Here is a 22,922-nt window from a genome sequence, read left to right on the forward strand (position 1 = left end):
TTTGGTGGTGCTATGTACAAAACTGGCTGTGCCTAATGGGCAAATGGACATACACACACGCACTCTCTCACATATTACTGTATATAGATATGTAGATGATAGTATATTATGTATGAGAGTGAGACAGTGTGTTCATAGTATGTAACCATGTTTGTCTATTATAGGTTTACCAAACTACCCTTTTAAACCAAGACTCTCATAAATTACATTGGTTCTTTAGCTTATTAAAACTATATGAATTGTAGGCTTGAATTAAGCCTGCTACAGAACCTGTGCAATTAATGGGTGTCCCAGTTTAAAGAGATAGCTTGGTAAGCCTGGTATATTATGCAGGAGAGTGGGACAGTCTTTGGACCCTGACAAAGTTCAAACCTAGGTAAAAACCCAATCCTAGGCCAAACTACACCATCATGCTAACTGGCCATGCATAAAGGGCAAAACATGCTTTCTAAGAGATGTCAAAACAGGAGACGCAGCTGACCCACTTACAGCTTTGAGGGGTATTCAATGCCGCAGCGAGCGGCCGGCGAGGGGGTTAAACAGCGAGGATTGCTGAAAACCAGCGATCCTCGCTGTTTAACCCCCGCATACTATTCAACGTACTGGGGAAATCCTCGCCGTCACAGGACGGCGAGAATTCCCCAAAACAGCGAGACCCGCGGCTGCTGCAGAAAACTCGCAGTTTTTAGCCGCGGGTCTCGCTACTTCTGGAGCCGCATCCGCCAATTCCCCCTCGTTTAAAAAACGGAGCGAGGGGGAATTGGCGGATGCGGAGGCTGCGTTGAATGCTGTCAGGGTGAGTGGTGACAGCGAGCAGGAAGCCCTGCTCGCTGTCACCACTCGCAAACAGCATTGAATACCTGCCAATATGGCAAGCAATTTTACACTTTTTATCCAGGTTATTGACTTTGTTTTTTATCATCTATCAGATTTTTAAGAATCCATCCATCCATCCCCCAAAAATGTATCCCCATTTTTCTTCTGTTTGCTTCCTCTCCCAGCGAAGGACAGCACATAAATTATATGTGCTGCCTGTACTTTTTGAACTAGATCGCATCCAGTTCAAAATGCAAGGTGCTTTAGCTCAAAGTGTGCATTTTGAACTAGATGTGATGCAATCTAGTTCAAAACGCACAGTTTATCACTCTGTGTAGGTGTGGCATAAGAGTCTCACCATTCCCCTCTTCATCTATTCCCACTTTGTTTCCCTCCTATGCTTCATCCTGAAATACCACCCAATTACATTCCCCTCTTGTCCACTTTCCCTCCCTTCCATCCCTAAATCATGCCCACCCTGTATAACCACCTAAACTCCCTAATTCTCACCGTCTCTCCCTTCCTCTCTCTCTCCTGAGTTTTTTTTTTTTTACCAAGCAGCAAGTTACAGCAAAGCTGACATCACAATGACAGTTTTATAGTGTAAGCATGTTGCATGATCAGTGGTGTCACTAGGGTGTGCCAGGTGGCACCAAAATGCCAGCTCCTCCTCACAGACAGGACCGGGAGTTGCACACTTGGTTCCTATCACAGTGTAGAATCTAGCATCACAGCCCAGCATCTCTGAGGCTCCAGGAGTGATGAAAATGGGAGTTTAAGCCATGAGGGAATGCTGCCTACTCCAGAGGTACTCAAACTCGATCCTCAGGACCTCACACATTTCATGTTTTCCAAGTAATCTGTAGATTTTTAAAATGCGGCGAAATACATACCTGGAAAACGTGAACTCTGTGAGTGTGTGTGTGTGTGTGTGTGGGGGGGGGGGGGGGGGGGTTGCTGCCACATTCATTTGCATACAATGTTGCTATTACTTGAGAGAGCTTCTGAGATCCATGGGTGGACATTAGGTGGTCAAATTCTTAAAATAAAAGAGCAAATGTCCAGGTCATGGTACAAAAATGTTATGGGCATGTTTCAACATACATCTTGCAATCTTTTAACCAGCACAGCAGCCACAGTGGCAATATTGTAAGAATGCTATATACCAGCCAGGGGCTGCCTGAGTAGTCAATGTTGAGATTTATGGTCACCAATGACATAAATCAAACAGATTTGATCCACCAATGCACTTGTGCAATGCTCATATACAGTAGGTAAAGTTAAGCACCATACACACAAGACGAGAATGTAAAAGATACAGTATCGTTTTTATATGATATCCACCAAAAATATATATTATTTCTTTTAAAGAGTACCTCCTGGAGGGGCATATTCCTTTTTCCAGATAAATAAAAGGAGTGAACCTAATTTATATTCTGGTTGTATGTCCCTCAAACTAGTACTACCAATTCTCTTCTCCGCATGCCAAAAAACACAAAAATATCTCCAACATTAATCTTTATAGCCTGGTAGCGCCTCTTATTATGTTAAGAAATAGGGTCTGCTGTCCAGCACCCACCCCCATATAGAATGTATAAATACCTTTCTATTAATGCCATGTCTGCTTTCACTGAATATTAGCATTGCTTGAGTGGTTAACATATGGATAACAATGCAACAAAACAGGTTGTGTAACTTAAAACAAACCAAAACAAAAGAGATGGCATCGACTGGAAGCTTGAGCAGAGCCCCATTAAAAATGCAGGTGCTACAGCAGTGTTTTTCAACCACTGTTCCGTGGCACACTAGTGTGCCTTGAGTCGTTCTCAAGTGTGCCCCCAGATCTAGAGATGCCCAAACCAGTTTACATCCACCACCAGTTCAACTGTTATTTACTGGTCTCTTCTTTTCATGTAAAGGGCCAATGTATTTTATTTTTGTTACCTGTGGGGACCCCGTGTGATTGTTTTTTTATATGGGGACAATATGTTTTTTTTCCTGTGGGGGCCAATGTGTTTTGTCCTGTGGGGATCTCATGATGTGCCTTGCCAATTTTTTAAATTTTATTTAGTGTGCCGCAAGGTAAAAAGGTTGAAAATCACTGTGCTACAATATGTAAGTAATGGTTCATTTAAATAATGGATTCACATTGTCAACAATTTATTGTTATGGCCAGCGGGAAAAAAAATAAACATTCACAGTTAACATTCTGCAGTTATAACAGGAAATAAAACATATTGCACTTAATAAAAATGTATTAACAAACCGCAGAAATTTACAGTGTTGAATCCCTATTTTCAGTCCAAAATATACATAAGCATGCCATGCTTCATCCTTTTCGGAATGGCAGCATGCACCACAGTAAACAGTTACATTCACAAAGGAATTAATGGATCCCTCTCATCCCTGAGTCATATCTGAGATGTACTGTATGCAGTGAATGAGGAAAAATACAGTCAAGGGTTACTACCCTCAGCCAGAAGTAACGGAAACTACGTTATCTTTATGTAGTGATAGAAATGTGGCAAAGGCATGTCAAATCACAACAAAGGCCATGGGATGTGACCATAGGAAGAAATGTAGCTAACACAACTCCCAGGGATGAGAGATCATAGCAGTTTTTGTTTTTAAAAAGAAGCACAAAATTGTCACTTCCACATATTGGTTAAAACCTTTTCCTGTATAATAAAAAAACAATTGCAACTAATTTGCTTTGATCTTTTTGACATTTTGTTCACATTCTTGAAAAAAGTTCAGTGCTCCTCTTTGTCCTTTCCTTTCTTTTCCTTCTCGTCCTGTAAAGCAGACCCCAGCTTTTTGATGAGGACTGAGAGGACCTTATCAAGCGGATCCATTACTCCACGCTGAAGCCATTTTGGAATAGTGGTCCTGGCGTGGTGGAAACCTAACTTTTGAAGAATGTAATCTACTCCCACTGGATCAATTTTCCTTCCGGTCCAAGATATCAGCCTAAGGAGGAAAGACAGAATAAGAAAGGATACACTGGGGCAGTGTGAGAGTTTCATCATGTACTTTGGTGATCATACAAACAATATACTGCTAGGTATAAAACAAGTTACTGGCTGCCTAAAGTATCAAAAAGTAGGTGCATATCCGAATGACTGCTGTTCCAGCTGTGCATTTACTTATTCTAGAAATCGTTTTTTCTAGATCATTCATTTCCTTAGGACACATCTGTAACCCAATCCGCTGCCTAACCCGAACATTAATCTAACCCGTACCCTCCCTGCAGCCTAACCCTAATCTATCAGCTGTTGAAATACTTCCGTATCATTCTGAATGCCCACATTCTGGGGCCCATTTATTAAGGATTACATTTAAAATGTGATATGGGCGGAATATTACAATATAATATTGTAATATGTGATCCTATCTCAGGGATGTATCATCCCACACATGCAAGGACAGAGCTCTGAAAGGAGCCTGTCCCTGCGATGTGCTCAGCCGGTAGCCTGCGCATGCCTGGTTAGCGCTGACCGCACTGCCAGTCAATGGTGATAGCCCAGGGATGCAATGCGATGCTGCTCAATGTTAATACATTGTAAAGTTTTGCATCCCCCATAGTAACCTATGTAGGATTCAGCCTGCGGCGGTGCAGGAGGGATCCTAGCAAGGATCAGAGATTCCTACTGCGGTCCCTCCTGATACATTGAGGTGATAGTTAATATTTGGTGCTTTCGGGGATTTAGCCACAAATATTAAATGATAAATGGGCCTCTATGACTGCATACTAAGTGGAAAAACATACATTAAAGTCACAAATATTGACATGCCTCACAATATTTAGTACAGGCTGAGTATCCCGTATCCAAAATGCTCAGGACCAGGAGAATTTTGGATAATGGATTATTCCATATTTTGGAATATTTTAATGAATATTTAATTTTATTTGATGTATTTGGAAGTATCTTGCATTTATGCTGTATAAACACATCAACCACATGAAATGCACACAAATAGATTGTATTTGTTCAAAAAACAAGGTTTCAAAACATAAAACAAAATCTATGTACTACTATCTCAGATATTGAATTTGAATGCTAAGCAATCCTTTTCTTGTACATATATAGTGGCAGTTACATATCATGTCCCCAGTAGTGCTGTTACATATCATGTCCCCAGTAGTGCTGTTACATATCATGTCCCCAGTAGTGCTGTTACATATCATGTCCCCAGTAGTGCTGTTACATATCATGTCCCCAGTAGTGCTGTTACATATCATGTCCCCAGTAGTGCTGTTACATATCATGTCCCCAGTAGTGCTGTTACATATCATGTCCCCAGTAGTGCTGTTACATATCATGTCCCCAGTAGTGCTGTTACATGTCATGTCCCCAGTAGTGCTGTTACATGTCATGTCCTCAGTAGTGCTGTTACATGTCATGTCCTCAGTAGTGCTGTTACATGTCATGTCCCCAGTAGTGCTGTTACATGTCATGTCCCCAGTAGTGCTGTTACATATCATGTCCCCAGTAGTGCTGTTACATATCATGTCCTCAGTAGTGCTGTTACATATCATGTCCTCAGTAGTGCTGTTACATATCATGTCCTCAGTAGTGCTGTTACATATCATGTCCTCAGTAATGCTGTTACATATCATGTCCTCAGTAGTGCTGTTACATATCATGTCCTCAGTAGTGCTGTTACATATCATGTCCTCAGTAGTGCTGTTACATATCATGTCCTCAGTAGTGCTGTTACAAATGTCCCCAGTGAGTTTTTAGCAACAAAATAAATAAAAAAATTACACTTTCTAGAATGTACGGTTTTTGGAATAATTCGGATAACGGATATTCGGATACGGGATACTCAACCTGTATATTCACTAATGGATTTCATAACAATTAGTTAAAAATTAATACATTGGAAAGTTTTGCATCCCCCATAGTAACCTACAGATGGGGCAGGCCTTATGCTTGCTGGCGAATCGCCAGCAGCATGCCGCTGGCGATCCGCCAGCAGCACGGCGCGCCATCTGACTGAGACGCGCGTGCGTCCCCCACGCACGTGCGTCTCAGTATCCGGGCGGCCGGCGGGCGAGGCGGACGCAATACTGTCCGCCTCCCGCTCGAGGGGGGCTGGGGGGACCCGAAGCGGCTGTGGGGGGGTGCGGGCGCCCGGTGTGGGCACCGGGCGCCCGTCGGACGAGGACGGCAGCACCGTCGGAAGGGGACGCGCGCACACCTCGTGCGCGCGCGTCCCCTTCCGACACACAGATGGCGCCGGAGCAGGGAATGGCGAATGGCGTCGCCATCGCCATCCCCTGGAAAGATGAGCCCGGCGCCATCTGTATGTAGGATTCAGCCTGCGGCGGTGCAGAAGGGATCCTAGCAAGGATCAGAGATTCCTACTGCGGTCCCTCCTGATACATTGAGGTGATACTTAATATTTGGTGCTTTCGGGGATTTAGCCACAAATATTAAATGATAAATGGGCCTCTATGACTGCATACTAAGTGGAAAAACATACATTAAAGTCACAAATATTGACATGCCTCACAATATTTAGTACAGGCTGAGTATCCCGTATCCAAAATGCTCAGGACCAGGAGAATTTTGGATAATGGATTATTCCATATTTTGGAATATTTTAATGAATATTTAATTTTATTTGATGTATTTGGAAGTATCTTGCATTTATGCTGTATAAACACATCAACCACATGAAATGCACACAAATAGATTGTATTTGTTCAAAAAACAAGGTTTCAAAACATAAAGCAAAATCTATGTACTACTATCTCAGATATTGAATTTGAATGCTAAGCAATCCTTTTCTTGTACATATATAGTGGCAGTTACATATCATGTCCCCAGTAGTGCTGTTACATATCATGTCCCCAGTAGTGCTGTTACATATCATGTCCCCAGTAGTGCTGTTACATATCATGTCCTCAGTAGTGCTGTTACATATCATGTCCTCAGTAGTGCTGTTACATGTCATGTCCTCAGTAGTGCTGTTACATGTCATGTCCTCAGTAGTGCTGTTACATGTCATGTCCTCAGTAGTGCTGTTACATGTCATGTCCCCAGTAGTGCTGTTACATATCATGTCCCCAGTAGTGCTGTTACATATCATGTCCTCAGTAGTGCTGTTACATATCATGTCCTCAGTAGTGCTGTTACATATCATGTCCTCAGTAGTGCTGTTACATATCATGTCCTCAGTAGTGCTGTTACATATCATGTCCTCAGTAGTGCTGTTACATATCATGTCCTCAGTAGTGCTGTTACAAATGTCCCCAGTGAGTTTTTAGCAACAAAATAAATAAAAAAATTACACTTTCTAGAATGTACGGTTTTTGGAATAATTCGGATAACGGATATTCGGATACGGGATACTCAACCTGTAAATTCACTAATGGATTTCATAACAATTAGTTAAAAATTAATACATTGGAAAGTTTTGCATCCCCCATAGTAACCTATGTAGGATTCAGCCTGCGGCGGTGCAGAAGGGATCCTAGCAAGGATCAGAGATTCCTACTGCGGTCCCTCCTGATACATTGAGGTGATACTTAATATTTGGTGCTTTCGGGGATTTAGCCACAAATATTAAATGATAAATGGGCCTCTATGACTGCATACTAAGTGGAAAAACATACATTAAAGTCACAAATATTGACATGCCTCACAATATTTAGTACAGGCTGAGTATCCCGTATCCAAAATGCTCAGGACCAGGAGAATTTTGGATAATGGATTATTCCATATTTTGGAATATTTTAATGAATATTTAATTTTATTTGATGTATTTGGAAGTATCTTGCATTTATGCTGTATAAACACATCAACCACATGAAATGCACACAAATAGATTGTATTTGTTCAAAAAACAAGGTTTCAAAACATAAAACAAAATCTATGTACTACTATCTCAGATATTGAATTTGAATGCTAAGCAATCCTTTTCTTGTACATATATAGTGGCAGTTACATATCATGTCCCCAGTAGTGCTGTTACATAGCATGTCCCCAGTAGTGCTGTTACATATCATGTCCTCAGTAGTGCTGTTACATATCATGTCCCCAGTAGTGCTGTTACATATCATGTCCTCAGTAGTGCTGTTACATATCATGTCCTCAGTAGTGCTGTTACATGTCATGTCCCCAGTAGTGCTGTTACATATCATGTCCTCAGTAGTGCTGTTACATATCATGTCCTCAGTAGTGCGTTACATATCATGTCATCAGTAGTGCTGTTACATATCATGTCCTCAGTAGTGCTGTTACATATCATGTCCCCAGTAGTGCTGTTACATATCATGTCCTCAGTAGTGCTGTTACATATCATGTCCCCAGTAGTGCTGTTACATATCATGTCCTCAGTAGTGCTGTTACATATCATGTCCTCAGTAGTGCTGTTACATGTCATGTCCCCAGTAGTGCTGTTACATATCATGTCCTCAGTAGTGCTGTTACATATCATGTCATCAGTAGTGCTGTTACATATCATGTCCTCAGTAGTGCTGTTACATATCATGTCCTCAGTAGTGCTGTTACATGTCATGTCCCCAGTAGTGCTGTTACATATCATGTCCTCAGTAGTGCTGTTACATATCATGTCCCCAGTAGTGCTGTTACATATCATGTCCTCAGTAGTGCTGTTACATATCATGTCCTCAGTAGTGCTGTTACATGTCATGTCCCCAGTAGTGCTGTTACATATCATGTCCCCAGTAGTGCTGTTACATATCATGTCCTCAGTAGTGCTGTTACATATCATGTCATCAGTAGTGCTGTTACATATCATGTCCTCAGTAGTGCTGTTACATATCATGTCCTCAGTAGTGCTGTTACATATCATGTCCTCAGTAGTGCTGTTACATATCATGTCCTCAGTAGTGCGGTTACATATCATGTCCTCAGTAGTGCTGTTACATATCATGTCCTGAGTAGTGCTGTTACATATCATGTCCTGAGTAGTGCTGTTACATATCATGTCCTGAGTAGTGCTGTTACATATCATGTCCTGAGTAGTGCTGTTACATATCATGTCCTGAGTAGTGCTGTTACAAATGTCCCCAGTGAGTTTTTAGCAACAAAATAAATAAAAAAATTACACTTTCTAGAATGTACGGTTTTCGGAATAATTCGGATAACGGATATTCGGATACGGGATACTCAACCTGTATATTCACTAATGGATTTCATAACAATTAGTTAAAAATATTTAAAAGCAGATTTGACAGATGAATAAAATGCAATGAAGTGTGAATGAATACCTGAGCGTAGGCTCCAGATGCCAAGTATTGCACATGAATTCCCTCCAGTCCACATAAGTGTAATTAGTGCCCTCCTCTTTTTCTTTTTCAGAAGAGCGATCATCAGATTGTATCACCGGACTCCTCTGCCCTGAGCGAGTGGTGAAGATTCGGGGTGGCAGGATACCTAGATGGGAGTTACACAAGCAATATACATCCTGAATCACCATGTGACAACTGAATAGAGATAGAGATATATATATATATATATATATATACATATATATATATATATATATACATACAGTAGTAGGGGCCACTTGTGTTTCTCACAACTGTGAACAAAAGAATCATTGTGCTGATCCAAATGGACATTTTGAAGTGTTATTAAATTGATATGTTTTTATCAAAAATTGCTGTCTTATTGGGGAGCGCCCCCTGAACACCCATTGTTGCATTTCTAAACCCCAGGTCCCGTCTAACAGGGGACCTCTCAGAGGTGCTGCTCCATTCTATATAGAGTGCGCATATTTGGGGTACCCTTTCTCTTTCTATATACAGTAGCATACATATTGCAGAGAATAATGTGATATATGTTCACATGAGTTCCTACCCCATTGGATATTACAGTCTAAACTTCCGGTACTTGTTTCCTAGCACGGCCACACCGATCAGAATCGCGGTCATCGGGGGTAAAATCGGGGCCATCGCGGCCTCTAAAAAAATCAGGTGCGATGGCCAGACGCGATGCCCGCGATTTCCCCATAGAGAACAATGTTAAATGCCTCAATTTACCCGCGATGACCACGATTTCCCATAGGAAACAATGTGAAATGGCTCAATTTAGCCAAATTATCATAGGGAACAATGGTAAATGGCCCAAAAACACCCCTGAACATTGAAATGTCCCCCCAAAAGTTATTGACGCCACCCCGCCATCAACGTGAACCCGAAGCGTGGCGAGCGCAGCGGTACGCGTCCTCCAACCTTTTCATGCCCTACTATCCACTAGGGCGTGGAGTGAGAATAGAATAGTGTGGCGAGCGCAGCGAGCCACCGAGCCCGAAGCGTGGCGAGCCCCGCGAGGGGACGCGGATACCTTCACAGTTATACGCGTCCCCTCGCGGGCTTCCCAGGTGTCCATGGCGACGCGGACACCTGGGAAGCCCGCGAAGGGACGCGTTTACCTGTGAAGGTATCCGCGTCCCCTCGCTGCGCTCGCCACACTATTCTATTCTCACTCCACGCCCTAGTGGATAGTAGGGCATGAAAAGGTCGGAGGACGCGTACCGCTGCGCTCGCCACGCTTCGGGTTCACGTTGATGGCGGGGTGGCGTCAACTACTTTTGGGGGGACATTTAAATGTTCAGGGGTGTTTTTGGCCCATTTACTATTGTTCCTATGCTGATTTGGGTAAATTGATCCATTTAACATTGTTTCCTATGAGAAATCGTGGTCATCGCGGGTAAATTGAGGCATTTAACATTGTTCCCTATGGGGAAATCGGGGGCATCGCGTCTGGACCATTTTAGCATTTTTAGGTGCACACGACGCGGCCGACCCGATTTTTCAATGGAAAAATCGGGGGCATCGCGTCGGTCGCGTCGCAGGCCACTCAAATTACCCCCGATGGCCAAGATTTGTGGCCGTGCTAGGAAACAAGTACCAAACTTCCTCCTATACAAACACATTCACTCTAGGGGTATGGATCATTAGGTCACCACAATGTTGGTCGACACACATTTAGGGCGACATGCAGGTAGGTTGACATAGGGATAAAAAAAAAATTGTCCTGAATGTCGACACAGTTGACATGGACACTGAAACATAGCACCGCGTCTCCTCGCATGGCTCGCTGCACCCTAGTGGATGGTCGGCATATGTCGGCTCAACATTTTTTTTAAAAACCCCATGTTGACCTTTTGACTGTCGACCTAACAACCTTTTTGACCTTACCCATGGTGACCTTCCTGCATGTCGACCTAATGACTGTCGACCAACATGCTGGCGACCCAATGACCATATCCCCACTCTAGGGTCCATTCTGTCAGAAGTCAGTTCAAATACATTTTTGGAACGTGGAAGAAAACTGGAACATCATGAGGAAATTCGCATATACACAGGATCATCATACAAACACATATATAGGGCCAGGGCTATTTTTCAGCAGGCTCTAGCAGGAACTGTGTCCCTTATTCTAGTTCACTCTTTCTGACAAAATATTTCTTAGATGGACAAAACCATGAGCACTGCAGGTGAGGCAGGTGTAAAACCCCACCCAAATCTAATTATCTCTGCACAAGTAACATCTGCCTCACCTGCAGTGCTCATGGTTTTGTCCATCTAAGAAATATTTTGTCAGAAAGAGTGAACTAGAATAAGGGCCTCAGTTCCTGCTAGAGACTGCACAAAAATAGCCCTGTATAGGGCTATGGCCAAGACTTGGCCTAATGACTACCACTACTGTGAGAAATAAATGCAAACCACTGTGCTGCTCATCAAATGACACATTCAACAAGCAAATGTGAGATACCAATTAATACTGTAGAGAGCAAAAGAGAGTAAAAACAAAACAAAATTAGGCAATATTATAAGTGTACTTATAGTACCAGTGACACCATAAACATTTTGCAGTGACAGGGAAAATATTATGTACATATTATGACTTTCTATAAGGGGGGAGGGTGCAGCACCGCAAAAACGAATATTGTATGTTAATTCAAGAAATACATAGTAATGCATAAAATAAACACACAGTAGCTGTTTCCCTTTTAGATTTTAAAACAGACTGGTGACCAAATTTTGGTTTACTATATTTACATATTTATGTACAAATCAGATGGCATTTAAACAGGTAACTTCTTAGTATGATGATGAAATAGTTGAATTATTACACAGTATTATATATCACTTTGTGTATTTCTTTACCTTTCTCTTTCTCCTTCAGATATGCAGACACCAGATCATGCAAAAATATAATGAGCTCGGCATCCATTGTGACACAGATGTGATCTGTAAACTCTGTCACCACGCTGCACTCCACCTTTGGTTTGCTGTCAACATCTGCAGAACAAATTATTAATGTACATACTGTATGCTCTTGAATAACTGAAAAATGACTATGTCCTGCTACTTTATTTTACCACGAAATCTAGGTCTTGTTCTGTCAGAGCATTCAAAAGTACTGCACAGCCCATCAACATCAGTTAATATACTAATATCAAAACTAATATTTTAAAGTTTTTTGTACATTTCAAAAGCAAAAATCAGTCACCGCAAACTGTAATTTTAGTAATTATGGGCAAATAGGCAATACAGGAAATTGTCCAAATTCCTAAAGAAAAATCACCTGTTGCTGGAATAAATTTGTACTGTACCTTGCAGTGCTGGTTCTTGTGGCTCTTGTACATGTATTGATTTAAAATCAAGTTGCATTCTGGGCAAAGCAAAGATGGTTTCTGTTTCATGGTTGTAACTGGATGCTCCGCGAAAGCCACTCAATAAACTTTCATTTTTTACTGCTGTGCTGCTCTCTGGATTATTTGCATCAACATTTCGAAGCAAGTTCAGCTCTACAAATAAACATAAAATACAATTGTCTTCAACTACCTTGATTTAAGCCACTCGTACATTATTACTTTCTATTCAAAACTAGTACATTAGTAAATTTCATCATTTGCATGCGCCCACTCTCTGAGCTGTCAATCACCAGCGGCTCCTGACATGGCTGTAGGACCGATCAACTGATCGCCCGCACACACAGCACAATGCACGGATATATCTCTAGATATAATCGGGCATCGGCTGTGTTGCAGAGCCGATGCAATAGATCAGTGAACGGCGCCGTTCAGATATATCACTCGTACACATTGCTCGAAGGTGCATCAATATTTGTTCGTCGGGAGGCTTGCCACCTAGCAACAGCTGGAGGCTTACACCATAACCCACCAGCTGTTGCTAGGTGGCAATCCTATTCCCTAGAACAAAGAGAGTTTGCAGATCATAGATTCCTGCAAACTAGTGTTTGTTCGTCGGGAGGCTTGCCACCTAGCAACAGCTGGTGGGTTATGGTGTAAGCCTCCAGCTGTTGCTAGGTGGCAATCCTATTCCCTAGAACAAAGAGAGTTTGCAGATCATAGATTCCTGCAAACTAGTGTATATCGGCCGTTCGATGAATATATTGGCCAGTGTGTACACAGCTTTACATGTTGATTATGTAATGGCCTTTTATTAGTAAGTGCAACATGTTGCTTATATAATGATCCACTATTAAAATATCACAACAAGTTGATTATATAATGTTTCTATTAAAAAAGTGCAACAGGTTGATCATATAATGGTCTTCCATTAATACATGCAATAATGTATACAAATGTGTGTGTTGAAATTGCGGGCAAAAATAAAAAATACACTGTGTATATCAGTGTTCGCTAAAACCATCCAAAAAAGTGGGGCCCGGGGACCCTTCACTTCTAAAAATTGGGGTCCTACCGGACCTTTTCTGGGTCCCAACGGAATAAAGCCTCCTCTCCCCTTCTCCCCAGCATGGCACATGTGGGTCGGGGGGGGGGGGGGGGAGTATCAATTGGCCCACTCGCATAAAGATACATACAGTGTATACTAGAAACTATATAAACCTGAAAAAAGGGACAGTGCTAAAAATTTAGGCCATTTATTTTTGGGGGAAGTGGTGTGGTCACATAGTAGTACCAATTCACATTACAACACACACCGTTATGCCCAGTACACATTACAGTACACACCGTTATGCCCAGTACACATTACAGTACACGCCGTTATGCCCAGTACACATTACAGTACACGCCGTTATGCCCAGTACCAAAGGCGTAACTACCATAGGTGCAAGGGGTGCAGCTGCTATGGGGCCCAGAGCTGAAGGGGGCCCATCTTTGCCGTCTAAGTATATGTTTTACATACATTTATCACCATCAGTTGCTAAATAGGGGGCCCTTACTATCTTTTGCTATGGGGCCCACGATTATCTAGGTATGCCTCTGCCCAGTACACATTACAGTACACACCGTTATGCCCAGTACACATTACAGTACACGCCGTTATGCCCAGTACACATTACAGTACACACCGTTATGCCCAGTACACATTACAGTACACACCGTTATGCCCAGTACACACCATTATGCCCAGTACACATTATAGAACACACCGATATGCCCAGTACACATTATAGAACACACCAATATGCCCAGTACACATTATAGTACACACTTTTATGACAAGTATACTGTATATTATAGCACATAAGTGCTGCTTACCTACATGCTTGTTGCTAGGGGTTATATGCTCCTTGCAGGGGTTACATGCTGGGGGGGGGCATTTTATGCTGGTTGCCACAGGGTAGAGGGCGTTTTATGCTGGTTGCCATGAGGTGGGAAGGGGGTTGGCATTTTAGGTTCGTTGCTTTTTGCCACGGAGGGGGGGTCATTACCCAAGGGCTGGAAAAGCGACATGCTGCTCAGCAGAGTAGGTGAGCGGGCTATCAGCGCGGCGGGGGACTGGATGTGGCTGGAATAGCTGACACGCTGCTCTGAGTTGTTTTAGCCACATCCAGTCCCCCGTCATCCTGACAGCCCGCTCACCGACACCTACTCTGCTGAGAGCGGCTGTTACAGCCGCATCCCATCCTGTCATCCCCCCCGCGCTTTCAGAAGCGTATTGGACTTACATGGCGGGGGGCGGCCCGGGGACGCACAGTGACTCTCAAATTGCAGGGCACGCGGCTTTAGGGTGCGCAGCAGCAGCAACCTGTAAAATGTACAGTGATTGGCTGCCAGGCGGCCACTGTACAATGATTGGGTCCCGGCGGCCGCTGCAGTGATTGGCTCGCAGCGGCTCACAGTCACAGGTACAGAATCTGCACAGCGCGTCCTCGGGGACCCCTTTAGTTTTGACAACTGAGTCCCCTGGGACTGTTTTGGGGTAAAATACGCGCTATAGCGCGTTTTTGCGAACCCTGTATATAGTATGGAGAGGAAACCAACAAAGTATTCTATTTGTTCCTTTTAATCTCACCATAATGGTCTCTAACATTTATCTTCAACAGAAGCAATGTAGCTTTTTGTATGCATAATATAAAAAGGACACACACACACAAACACCATATAAAACACACAGAAAACAATCAGAAACAGACCTTCATTTCTCATAGCAGTGACGTAATTAAACCATTCCTTCACGCTGGCTACCCCGTGTGGTGGATTTTCATGACGCCTTCGTGTGATTTTGGTGATCGTTGCCATAGGACTTTCTAGAGCTCCACAGGGCTTGGTGACCATTGTGTTGTGACCAAGGTGAAAATCCAAAGTTTGTACAATGTATGTAGAGTGCTCAATTGCACCTTATAAAATCAATAAAACGAAAGAATAAGTTTTCAGGCATCTTAAAAACAATGCACTAGGTTAGTCATCAACAATGATAAATTCCCAATTCTGTACAACTCTGATAGATTTAGGTTTCAGTTTTATATCTATATACTAGTACTATGCCTGTGCCCAATTAAACATATGGTTTTGGCACTTTGGGTAAAAACAAATGCCATGCTCATAGTACATGTCAACCATACCTCCCAACTGTCACGATTTTAGAGGGACAGTCCCGATTTTCGGGTTCTGTCCCGCTGTCGCACCCGCGGCAGGCATTGTCCCGCTGCGGGGGGTGGCAGTTGGGAGACCCCCAATCTAGTAGAATAGACGCTGTGCGCATGCGCACAGCGTCTATTCTCGTATGAAAATGAGGTTGCGGCTAATTAGCATAAGCCGCACCCTCATTTGCATACACCACGCCCCCTTTTCGGGCGCTCGCGCGGCGGACAGAAGTTGGGAGGTATGTGTCAACGTCTAACACTATATAATTATCAAGACCAATTATAATGACCAATTTTTGTTAACCACTGCATCACCATCTTTTTGAACTATAAAAATAGTTATATAAAAAAAAATATATATATATATATATATATATATATATATATAGCTCTAAAACCGAAGTAGTTAGAAGTACAGGTATTAGCACTGACCACATGATCATAGTGTCACCGAGTTCTCTAGCAGACACTCATTTGAGCAATGTAGGTCATCTTTTGTTTTAGCTCCTTTGTCTGGTATACAACTCTTAGCGTGAGATACTTGTCACTCCGATAGCTGCTAAGTGCTCCCAAAACTCTCAGCAAGTTTTATGCGAGAATAAAGGTGGCCATACACTGCTGCGACTTCTCACAGCAGTGTAGAGCCAGCCGATCCCTCTTGAGCCACCCAAGAGCTTCCCAGGTGGCAGTATCGTATGCTATATATTGTATGTGGTCCTTTTGCATGCGATATATCGCATTCGATCCCAGCAAGTGCTGCCAGGGGCTGTTTGATGCAAAAGATACTACGTGCAGCACTTGCAATCTAGGGGCTCCAATCTGATGCGCATGGGACCACGCATTGATATAAAACACAGGCAATTTGCCTGATTTCACTTAATTTCTCAGCCCAATCCATCGGAATCAGGCCAAATCGCACTAGTGTATGGCCACCTTAACAAATCATTTTAAAAGCAGCAATTGACCCCTTATAATTAAAAAAAAACTAAATTAACCTTTACACATGTACATTCACTATGTTTCAGAATTATATAACGTATATTAAATGAAAACTATTTACCTTCCTCCCATATTTTTTGTGCCTCAGTCCAAAATGCAATATTTGGCTCTTCCAAGTGAAACAATGCCCAAGACTTTGAACGGAAATTGGGCCCATGGAAACAAGCTAATGTCATGTGGTTACCATGAAGGCTCATGGAGCCTCCTAACTGAACAGTGTCTTCTGGCAAAGGGATCGGAAACAAGGATATGTGGCAGCCAGATATTATCTTGAGTACATTAGGCCAGTGACGGTGGTGAGCTGCATCCAATACTAGAACATATAAAAAGAAAACACTCAATTATGTTGTTGTTCATTTGGACATGTCCTTTTGTCACATTTAAATGAACGTCATCACACATTCCTACTGCGGTGTGCAGCCAGGCTCGTGTGTTGTACCATCAGTCAACGTTACGAAAGAGCAAAGGTTGTCTTAGATTTAATTTAAGAGTGTGAGGAGGCAATTCAATTGTTTAATGGGCACACAATTGCATATCACCCATAACTTTAAAAGGGGGTGTTCTAGAATTGTACTCATTGTTTTTGTGCAACGTTCATGCCTAGAATTACTGTGTTTTGCCACATAAAACACCTAAAATAAGTACAAGCCGAGATGAAAAATGTTTGTTTGTGACTACATGCCGGCAGGGGTGTAGCGATAACAACTGAATCGCCCCCTCAAAAACAACAGATGAATATAGTCATGGTAGTCAGCTTTAGGTGGGTACGCAAGCACTGAAAGCGGGTATTTGCTTTGACTGGGGGCTATTCACTTATACCCGATAAGCTTGCATGAGCTGTGGTTTATCAGGGACTATGTTTCTCCTACATTCTACAAGCGATGTGAAATCCCTGAAAACAGTCCCATATTCGGGGAAAACTGGGGTGGTTTCTTACAAAAACACACAGGTTTCTGAACTTGTGTGTTTTTTACAATAATTTTGGTACTTCTGTACTTTCACGGCGCCAGCATGGCGCCGCGCGTCAGAGTCCCCTTGCGGGGCTCGCTTCGCTCGCCCACGCTGTGGGCTCGGTGGCTCGCTACGCTCACCACGCTAATTAAAATCAACTCCATGCCAACATGGATAGTGGAGGTATGAACTATCCATATTGGCATGGCGTTAACTTAGTTTATTTTACTTAGTTAGTGGCGAGCGTAACCCGGAAGTACGCGCGGCGCCATGCTGGCGCCGTGAAAGTAAAGAAGTACCATAATTTTTTTTTCAGGCAACCCAATAGCCCAAAAAAAGTATTTAAGATATCTAAGCTTGAGCACAGATGTGCTTATTCTATCACCTTTTATAAAGCATAGAACGTCTTAAAATCTGAACAGTAAAGCTGGCTACAAAGATTATCTTTCCAACCAACCAACTAGTTCAGTGGTTCCTAACCCTGGTCCTCAAGTACCCCCCAACAGTGCATGTTTTGCAGATCTCCACACAGAATCGCAAGTGCTATAATTAGCTCCACCTGTGGATCTTTTTTAAAGTGCCTGAATAATGAGTGCACCTGCCGGGTGACCTGGAAAACGTGCACTGTTTAGGGACTTGAGGACCAGGGTTGGGAACCACTGAACTAGTTGGAACAAAAATCTGGTAATGGGAATAAAGAATAATAAGTGAAACTCTAAAAAACAGACATATAGGGCCTTATTCTAGTTCACTCTTTCTGACAAAATCCTTGTTAGACTGACAAAACCATGTGCACTGCAGGTGGGGCAGATGTAACTTGTGCAGAGAGAATTCGATTTGGGTGGGGTTTTACTTCAAAGTGAGATCTATATCGCAGTGTAAAAATAAAGCAGCCAGTATCCACCCTGCACAGAAATAAAATAACTCACCCAAATCTGATTCTCTCTGCACATTTTACATCTGCCCCCCTGCAGTGCACATGGTTTTGTCCATCTAAGAAGGATTTGTCAGAAAGAGTGAACTAGAATAAGGCCCATAATGTTTCAATAATCATGTTTGTGTGAATTTTCTTTGGCTGCTCTGGCTACCATCCGCAAAGAAACATTCTATTTGGCTAATTGGGTTTAACCTAGTATGTATGCATGTGCACATTTAGTAGGGAACATAGGGTGTATTCAATTTGTGCCAATTTCCAGTGAAATTCAGTCGACCTATTCAATCCAAGTGCTGACTGCCGGAAATATAGGCACTAGTTGGAAAACACGTTTATTGGCTTATTACTCGACGATCATTAAACAAAGTTAAATCTGTAAATGGAGAGTAAAATAGCACTAGTAAAAGCAGTGAAAAGTCACATGGTGGTTAGATACTGGAAGTAAATTGATACTCAATGACCTTTACCCAACAAGTTGGCAGAGAGACAGAAACATACACTGGTGTCGATAGTGGACAAAAACACAATGATGGCGGGGATAGTTCTAGGATAAAATAAGAGGGTTCTGTAAAAAGTAGGTAGAAGGTCAGAGTAATGAGTCATGAGGTGGGTTTAAGGGTTTGTCTGAAGATGTGGATGCTGGAATAGAGTCTGAAAGGATGAGGGTACTTAAGAAAGAGTATACAGCTGCTGTACCGTGCAAGAAATTGCTGATTTTCTGTACTTTAAAACTGTAACTTGTGTACATTACTTTTTTGCCATACGGTCTGAAATAAATGCAAAGCTAACAATGATAGTAATAATTCATACATTGCTCTCGTGAATTCTTTTCCACATTGGTCACCACTGCTTTGGGTGGAAGGTATGGAACAGGCCCCCAAGTGGATAATGCACGCTTGCTTGTGTCAAACTGTTGAGTGAAGAATTCTTGCAGCTTCATTCCTATTTTAATGAGGTCTGGAGTAGTTGACCGGGAGATCATAACTTGAAATATGTCCCACTGCAGGTCTCCATGGATAAATATAACACTAAGACAAAGAACACATTATAGGTTTAATAAATAATATGCCTTACATATGAGTAACATTTGTAGAATGCTAAAAAGGAGCAAATAATGATCATCAAAAAAAAAAAATGTATGATTTGGTGACTGCTGAGGGAGGTAACCTTCGTTTTCAATTCACGTGTGACTACTTTCAGGATACTGACTTAATAGTGTCATCATTTTGCCAATTATTTCCGTTTATCGGGTAGAATTGTTGGTGACAACTGTACTGTCAACTCTCATCACTAGTAAATCAAAGTAATGAATTAAAAACAGAATGACTTCTACAGACATTTTAATAGGCGGAATCATTGTACAATTCATTGTAAGACCCTAAATTTAATGTCCTAGTTTTTTTTTTCTCAAAAGGAATTGTATGATCTAGGCCCCAACAGTCTGTATGCGTTCTGGTCACCGAGTTGGTAATTATTTGCAATTGCATGTAATCAATGACAACAAAATGGGACTATTACAAAAAAATGAGAGAAGAAACTAAGACAGAGTTTACACTATTCCAATAAAACGAAAAAAAAAAAAAAAGGGGGGGGGGGGTGTAATTTAACAAAAAACTCAGTTTATAGCAGGCCAAACACACACACACACACACTCTGTCACCCACCAAACCAGTCCCCTCACACTCAGCCTGCCCCCTACTAGACCTGTCCCTAACCCGGTCTCCTACCAAACTGGTCTCTGCACACTCACCCTGTCCCCTACCAGACCCATCCAGCACGCTCACCATGTAACCCACTAAAACTGTACTCCATGCCCCACAAGGAATGAAAATTAGGGTGTGACTTGAAGGTAAAGCATTCCCTGTAAGACCACTCCTCTTGTTTTGTGACCAAGCGCAATATCCCCCACCCACCCTGCCCACTTATTGTGGTGCCCCCCTTGTCATATTTTTCGAGATCCGCCATTGTGTGTGACACAGTTCTACAAAAAACACATATACACTCACTTATGATTGCTGCATACCTTTTGTCAGAAATGCTGGTGTCTAGTGGGGCAAACAAATTGACATTCCATTCATCCTGTAACTTTAGGTCAGCATTGCTGAAGATCCCCATAAGGATACTGGATCCCATGTAATCAACACGTGCTTCAGTAGAGCCCATTGTTATCTGGATCTTATGACTGGGTTGCTGGTTGGGATGCTCTGAAATATGAGCTAAACGGAAAAAAACACATTTCATATGTAAACTGTAATTAATGTAAAATTAAAAGTTATGACAAGGAAGCCAAATATAGGAGGTATCCAATAAGCCCTGAAGAAACATCGGGAGCAAAAAGCTATCATTTTTTTCTAATGTTTCTCAAATGTTTGTTTTCTGAATATCCAATGGGTGAGTTGGAAAAAAATAAAAAAATAAATACATTTACTCCCAAAAACACACAGGTTCAGTGAAACCTGTGTATCAGGCACCGCAGCTCCACTTTTGCTTGGAAACCGGACTGTTTTGGGAATTTGGTTTTGCCTGCCTGAGGCGCATACTGGCTTATCAGGGACTAATTGGATAGCCCCTGCCTGGACAATTATCCACAGTAGTTTAACACACGTATACTCCCTATAGACTTACAGTAGTAGTAGTAGTAGTATGTTTATTTTATAAGGCGTCGCAAAGTGTCCGCAGCGCCGTACATAGCAAACAAAAAAAACAAATTACAAGGTAACGTACAGTTAAAGTACAAAAGAACATTACAAGTGTCCGAGAACATCTAGCCTCAATACGCCAAGCAGGAGGAGATACCTGGCATGAGTTAGCTGGTAGGTCCTGTGCAATTCCCTGAGCATCTTTGTTTTTGCCACAAAAGCATTTTAGGTCACAAATTCGATGTTACTACACTGCTGGTTCATTTGATGTAGGACACTTGTATATCTGTGTGTAACGGAGTCTGGATATAAAGCACAATCAAACTTGGCATGGAAAAAAGCAGCGAATGCTCAATCATAAAAATTTGAATTCAGATGCAGAGCGTCGCGCATAGACATACAAGTATCACATGTCAGATCAGTGAGCACTCCGATGCATTTTCAGGGAAAAAAAAAATACAAAGGAGGAAGTCTCACAGGACATGGTGTGCTATGAGGGGCTATTTGGTGTAGTAAATATATTAAGGTACCCAACAACAGCTGAGTGCTTCCTGTGATACATGGGTTCTAAGCTAATGCTATACAGATGGTATGAATACTAGGTGATGTAGAAACTGCAACTCTAGCGGTGAAAGGAGTATACAAGGGAGGTGTAAGTGTCAGCCTTACACAGGTGTGTCATGTAAGAAAAATCTAACAGGGCTGGGTCCTAGGCTGTGAGTGACAGCAGGTGCTAGGTAAAATAGTATTACAAATCATCCCTCTGTAATGGATGACATGCAATAAAGTTGGGTATAGGTTGTTGACATTCATCGTGTCAGCTTGGTCATAATGTAATTTCCGAAGGCCACATCGTCCGCATGTCTACGAAACTGTTACATCATGGTGTTGACATGGGCACTATAATAAAGGCTATTCTTACTTGATGACTTGTGATGTAAACAGTTGACAAAGATCATGCAAATATGTTAGTACTAGCATTCACATCACTCATGTATTATAGACAAACATGGAATGTTAAGTAAAAACACACTGTACTGAATACAAATGCAATACACTTAGGAAAATAAATGGATAACAACAAACATATTAATTTACAATTCACTGTGTGAACAAATGATGTATGCCAAGACGTAGCCATATTCACTTTTGTAGTCCTACTTACCAACCATTTCCAACGTGTTAACATCTATTGTTCCACCAACAACTCCACCTCTAGAGTCCAGCTGAGACCTTCCTAGCCCCACAGACATGCTGATTTCCCGGTCTCTGTTACTCCCCACAGACAAGCGCCCTTGGCTTTTCAGGCCACTTGTGGTCCATCTGACAACAATCCAATGAGCACATTTAAGGCTGTTACAGTAATATTAATCTACTCGTAGGCATCACACAATTACAGAGAGGCGCTATGATCAGAAAGTTTAGCAATAAATCTAAACATACATGCTTTATTTAATTACTCTGCCTGTCTGACCTTCAACAGATTATAGAGCAAGATATTACATAGATGCAGAACATGTTACAGTAGACTAGGACTTTCTCCACTAAAACAATGACAGTGAACTAATGTGTTTTCACTGAATTTCTTAATGTTGCACTTTAAATTTTCTGTCTTTCTTCCACATATTCAAAGTAAATCATTTTATTTGTGCAGGTTGGTTATCCTAGATTCTACGTCCCGCTTATAGTGGTAATAACATTGCATTGTACATTCCTTTCAGTGTTTATTATGGGAAG

The 22,922-nt window shown here is 42.0% G+C and overlaps 1 protein-coding gene across 17 annotated transcripts in view; it reads right to left on the bottom strand.

Moving 5' to 3' along the window:
• Nucleotides 1-2,959: 2,959 nt before the first annotated feature.
• Nucleotides 2,960-22,922, bottom strand: part of BLTP1 (bridge-like lipid transfer protein family member 1) — a 250,134-nt gene continuing 230,171 nt past the window's right edge. For all 17 annotated transcript variants that reach the window (XM_083174415.1, XM_083174421.1, XM_083174431.1 and 14 more), the window contains 9 exons: nt 22,351-22,508; nt 20,570-20,762; nt 19,357-19,574; nt 16,723-16,974; nt 15,213-15,416; nt 12,418-12,612; nt 11,969-12,103; nt 9,062-9,227; nt 2,960-3,786 (listed from right to left, as the gene is read on the bottom strand). In XM_083174415.1, coding sequence (XP_083030541.1) covers nt 3,570-3,786; nt 9,062-9,227; nt 11,969-12,103; nt 12,418-12,612; nt 15,213-15,416; nt 16,723-16,974; nt 19,357-19,574; nt 20,570-20,762; nt 22,351-22,508 — 1,738 coding nt within the window. In that variant the 3' untranslated portion in view covers nt 2,960-3,569. The remainder of the gene's footprint in view (nt 3,787-9,061; nt 9,228-11,968; nt 12,104-12,417; nt 12,613-15,212; nt 15,417-16,722; nt 16,975-19,356; nt 19,575-20,569; nt 20,763-22,350; nt 22,509-22,922) is intronic.

Source organism: Crinia signifera, chromosome 1, assembly GCF_055691185.1.
Source record: "Crinia signifera chromosome 1, ASM5569118v1, whole genome shotgun sequence".
Classification (NCBI taxonomy): domain Eukaryota; kingdom Metazoa; phylum Chordata; class Amphibia; order Anura; family Myobatrachidae; genus Crinia; species Crinia signifera.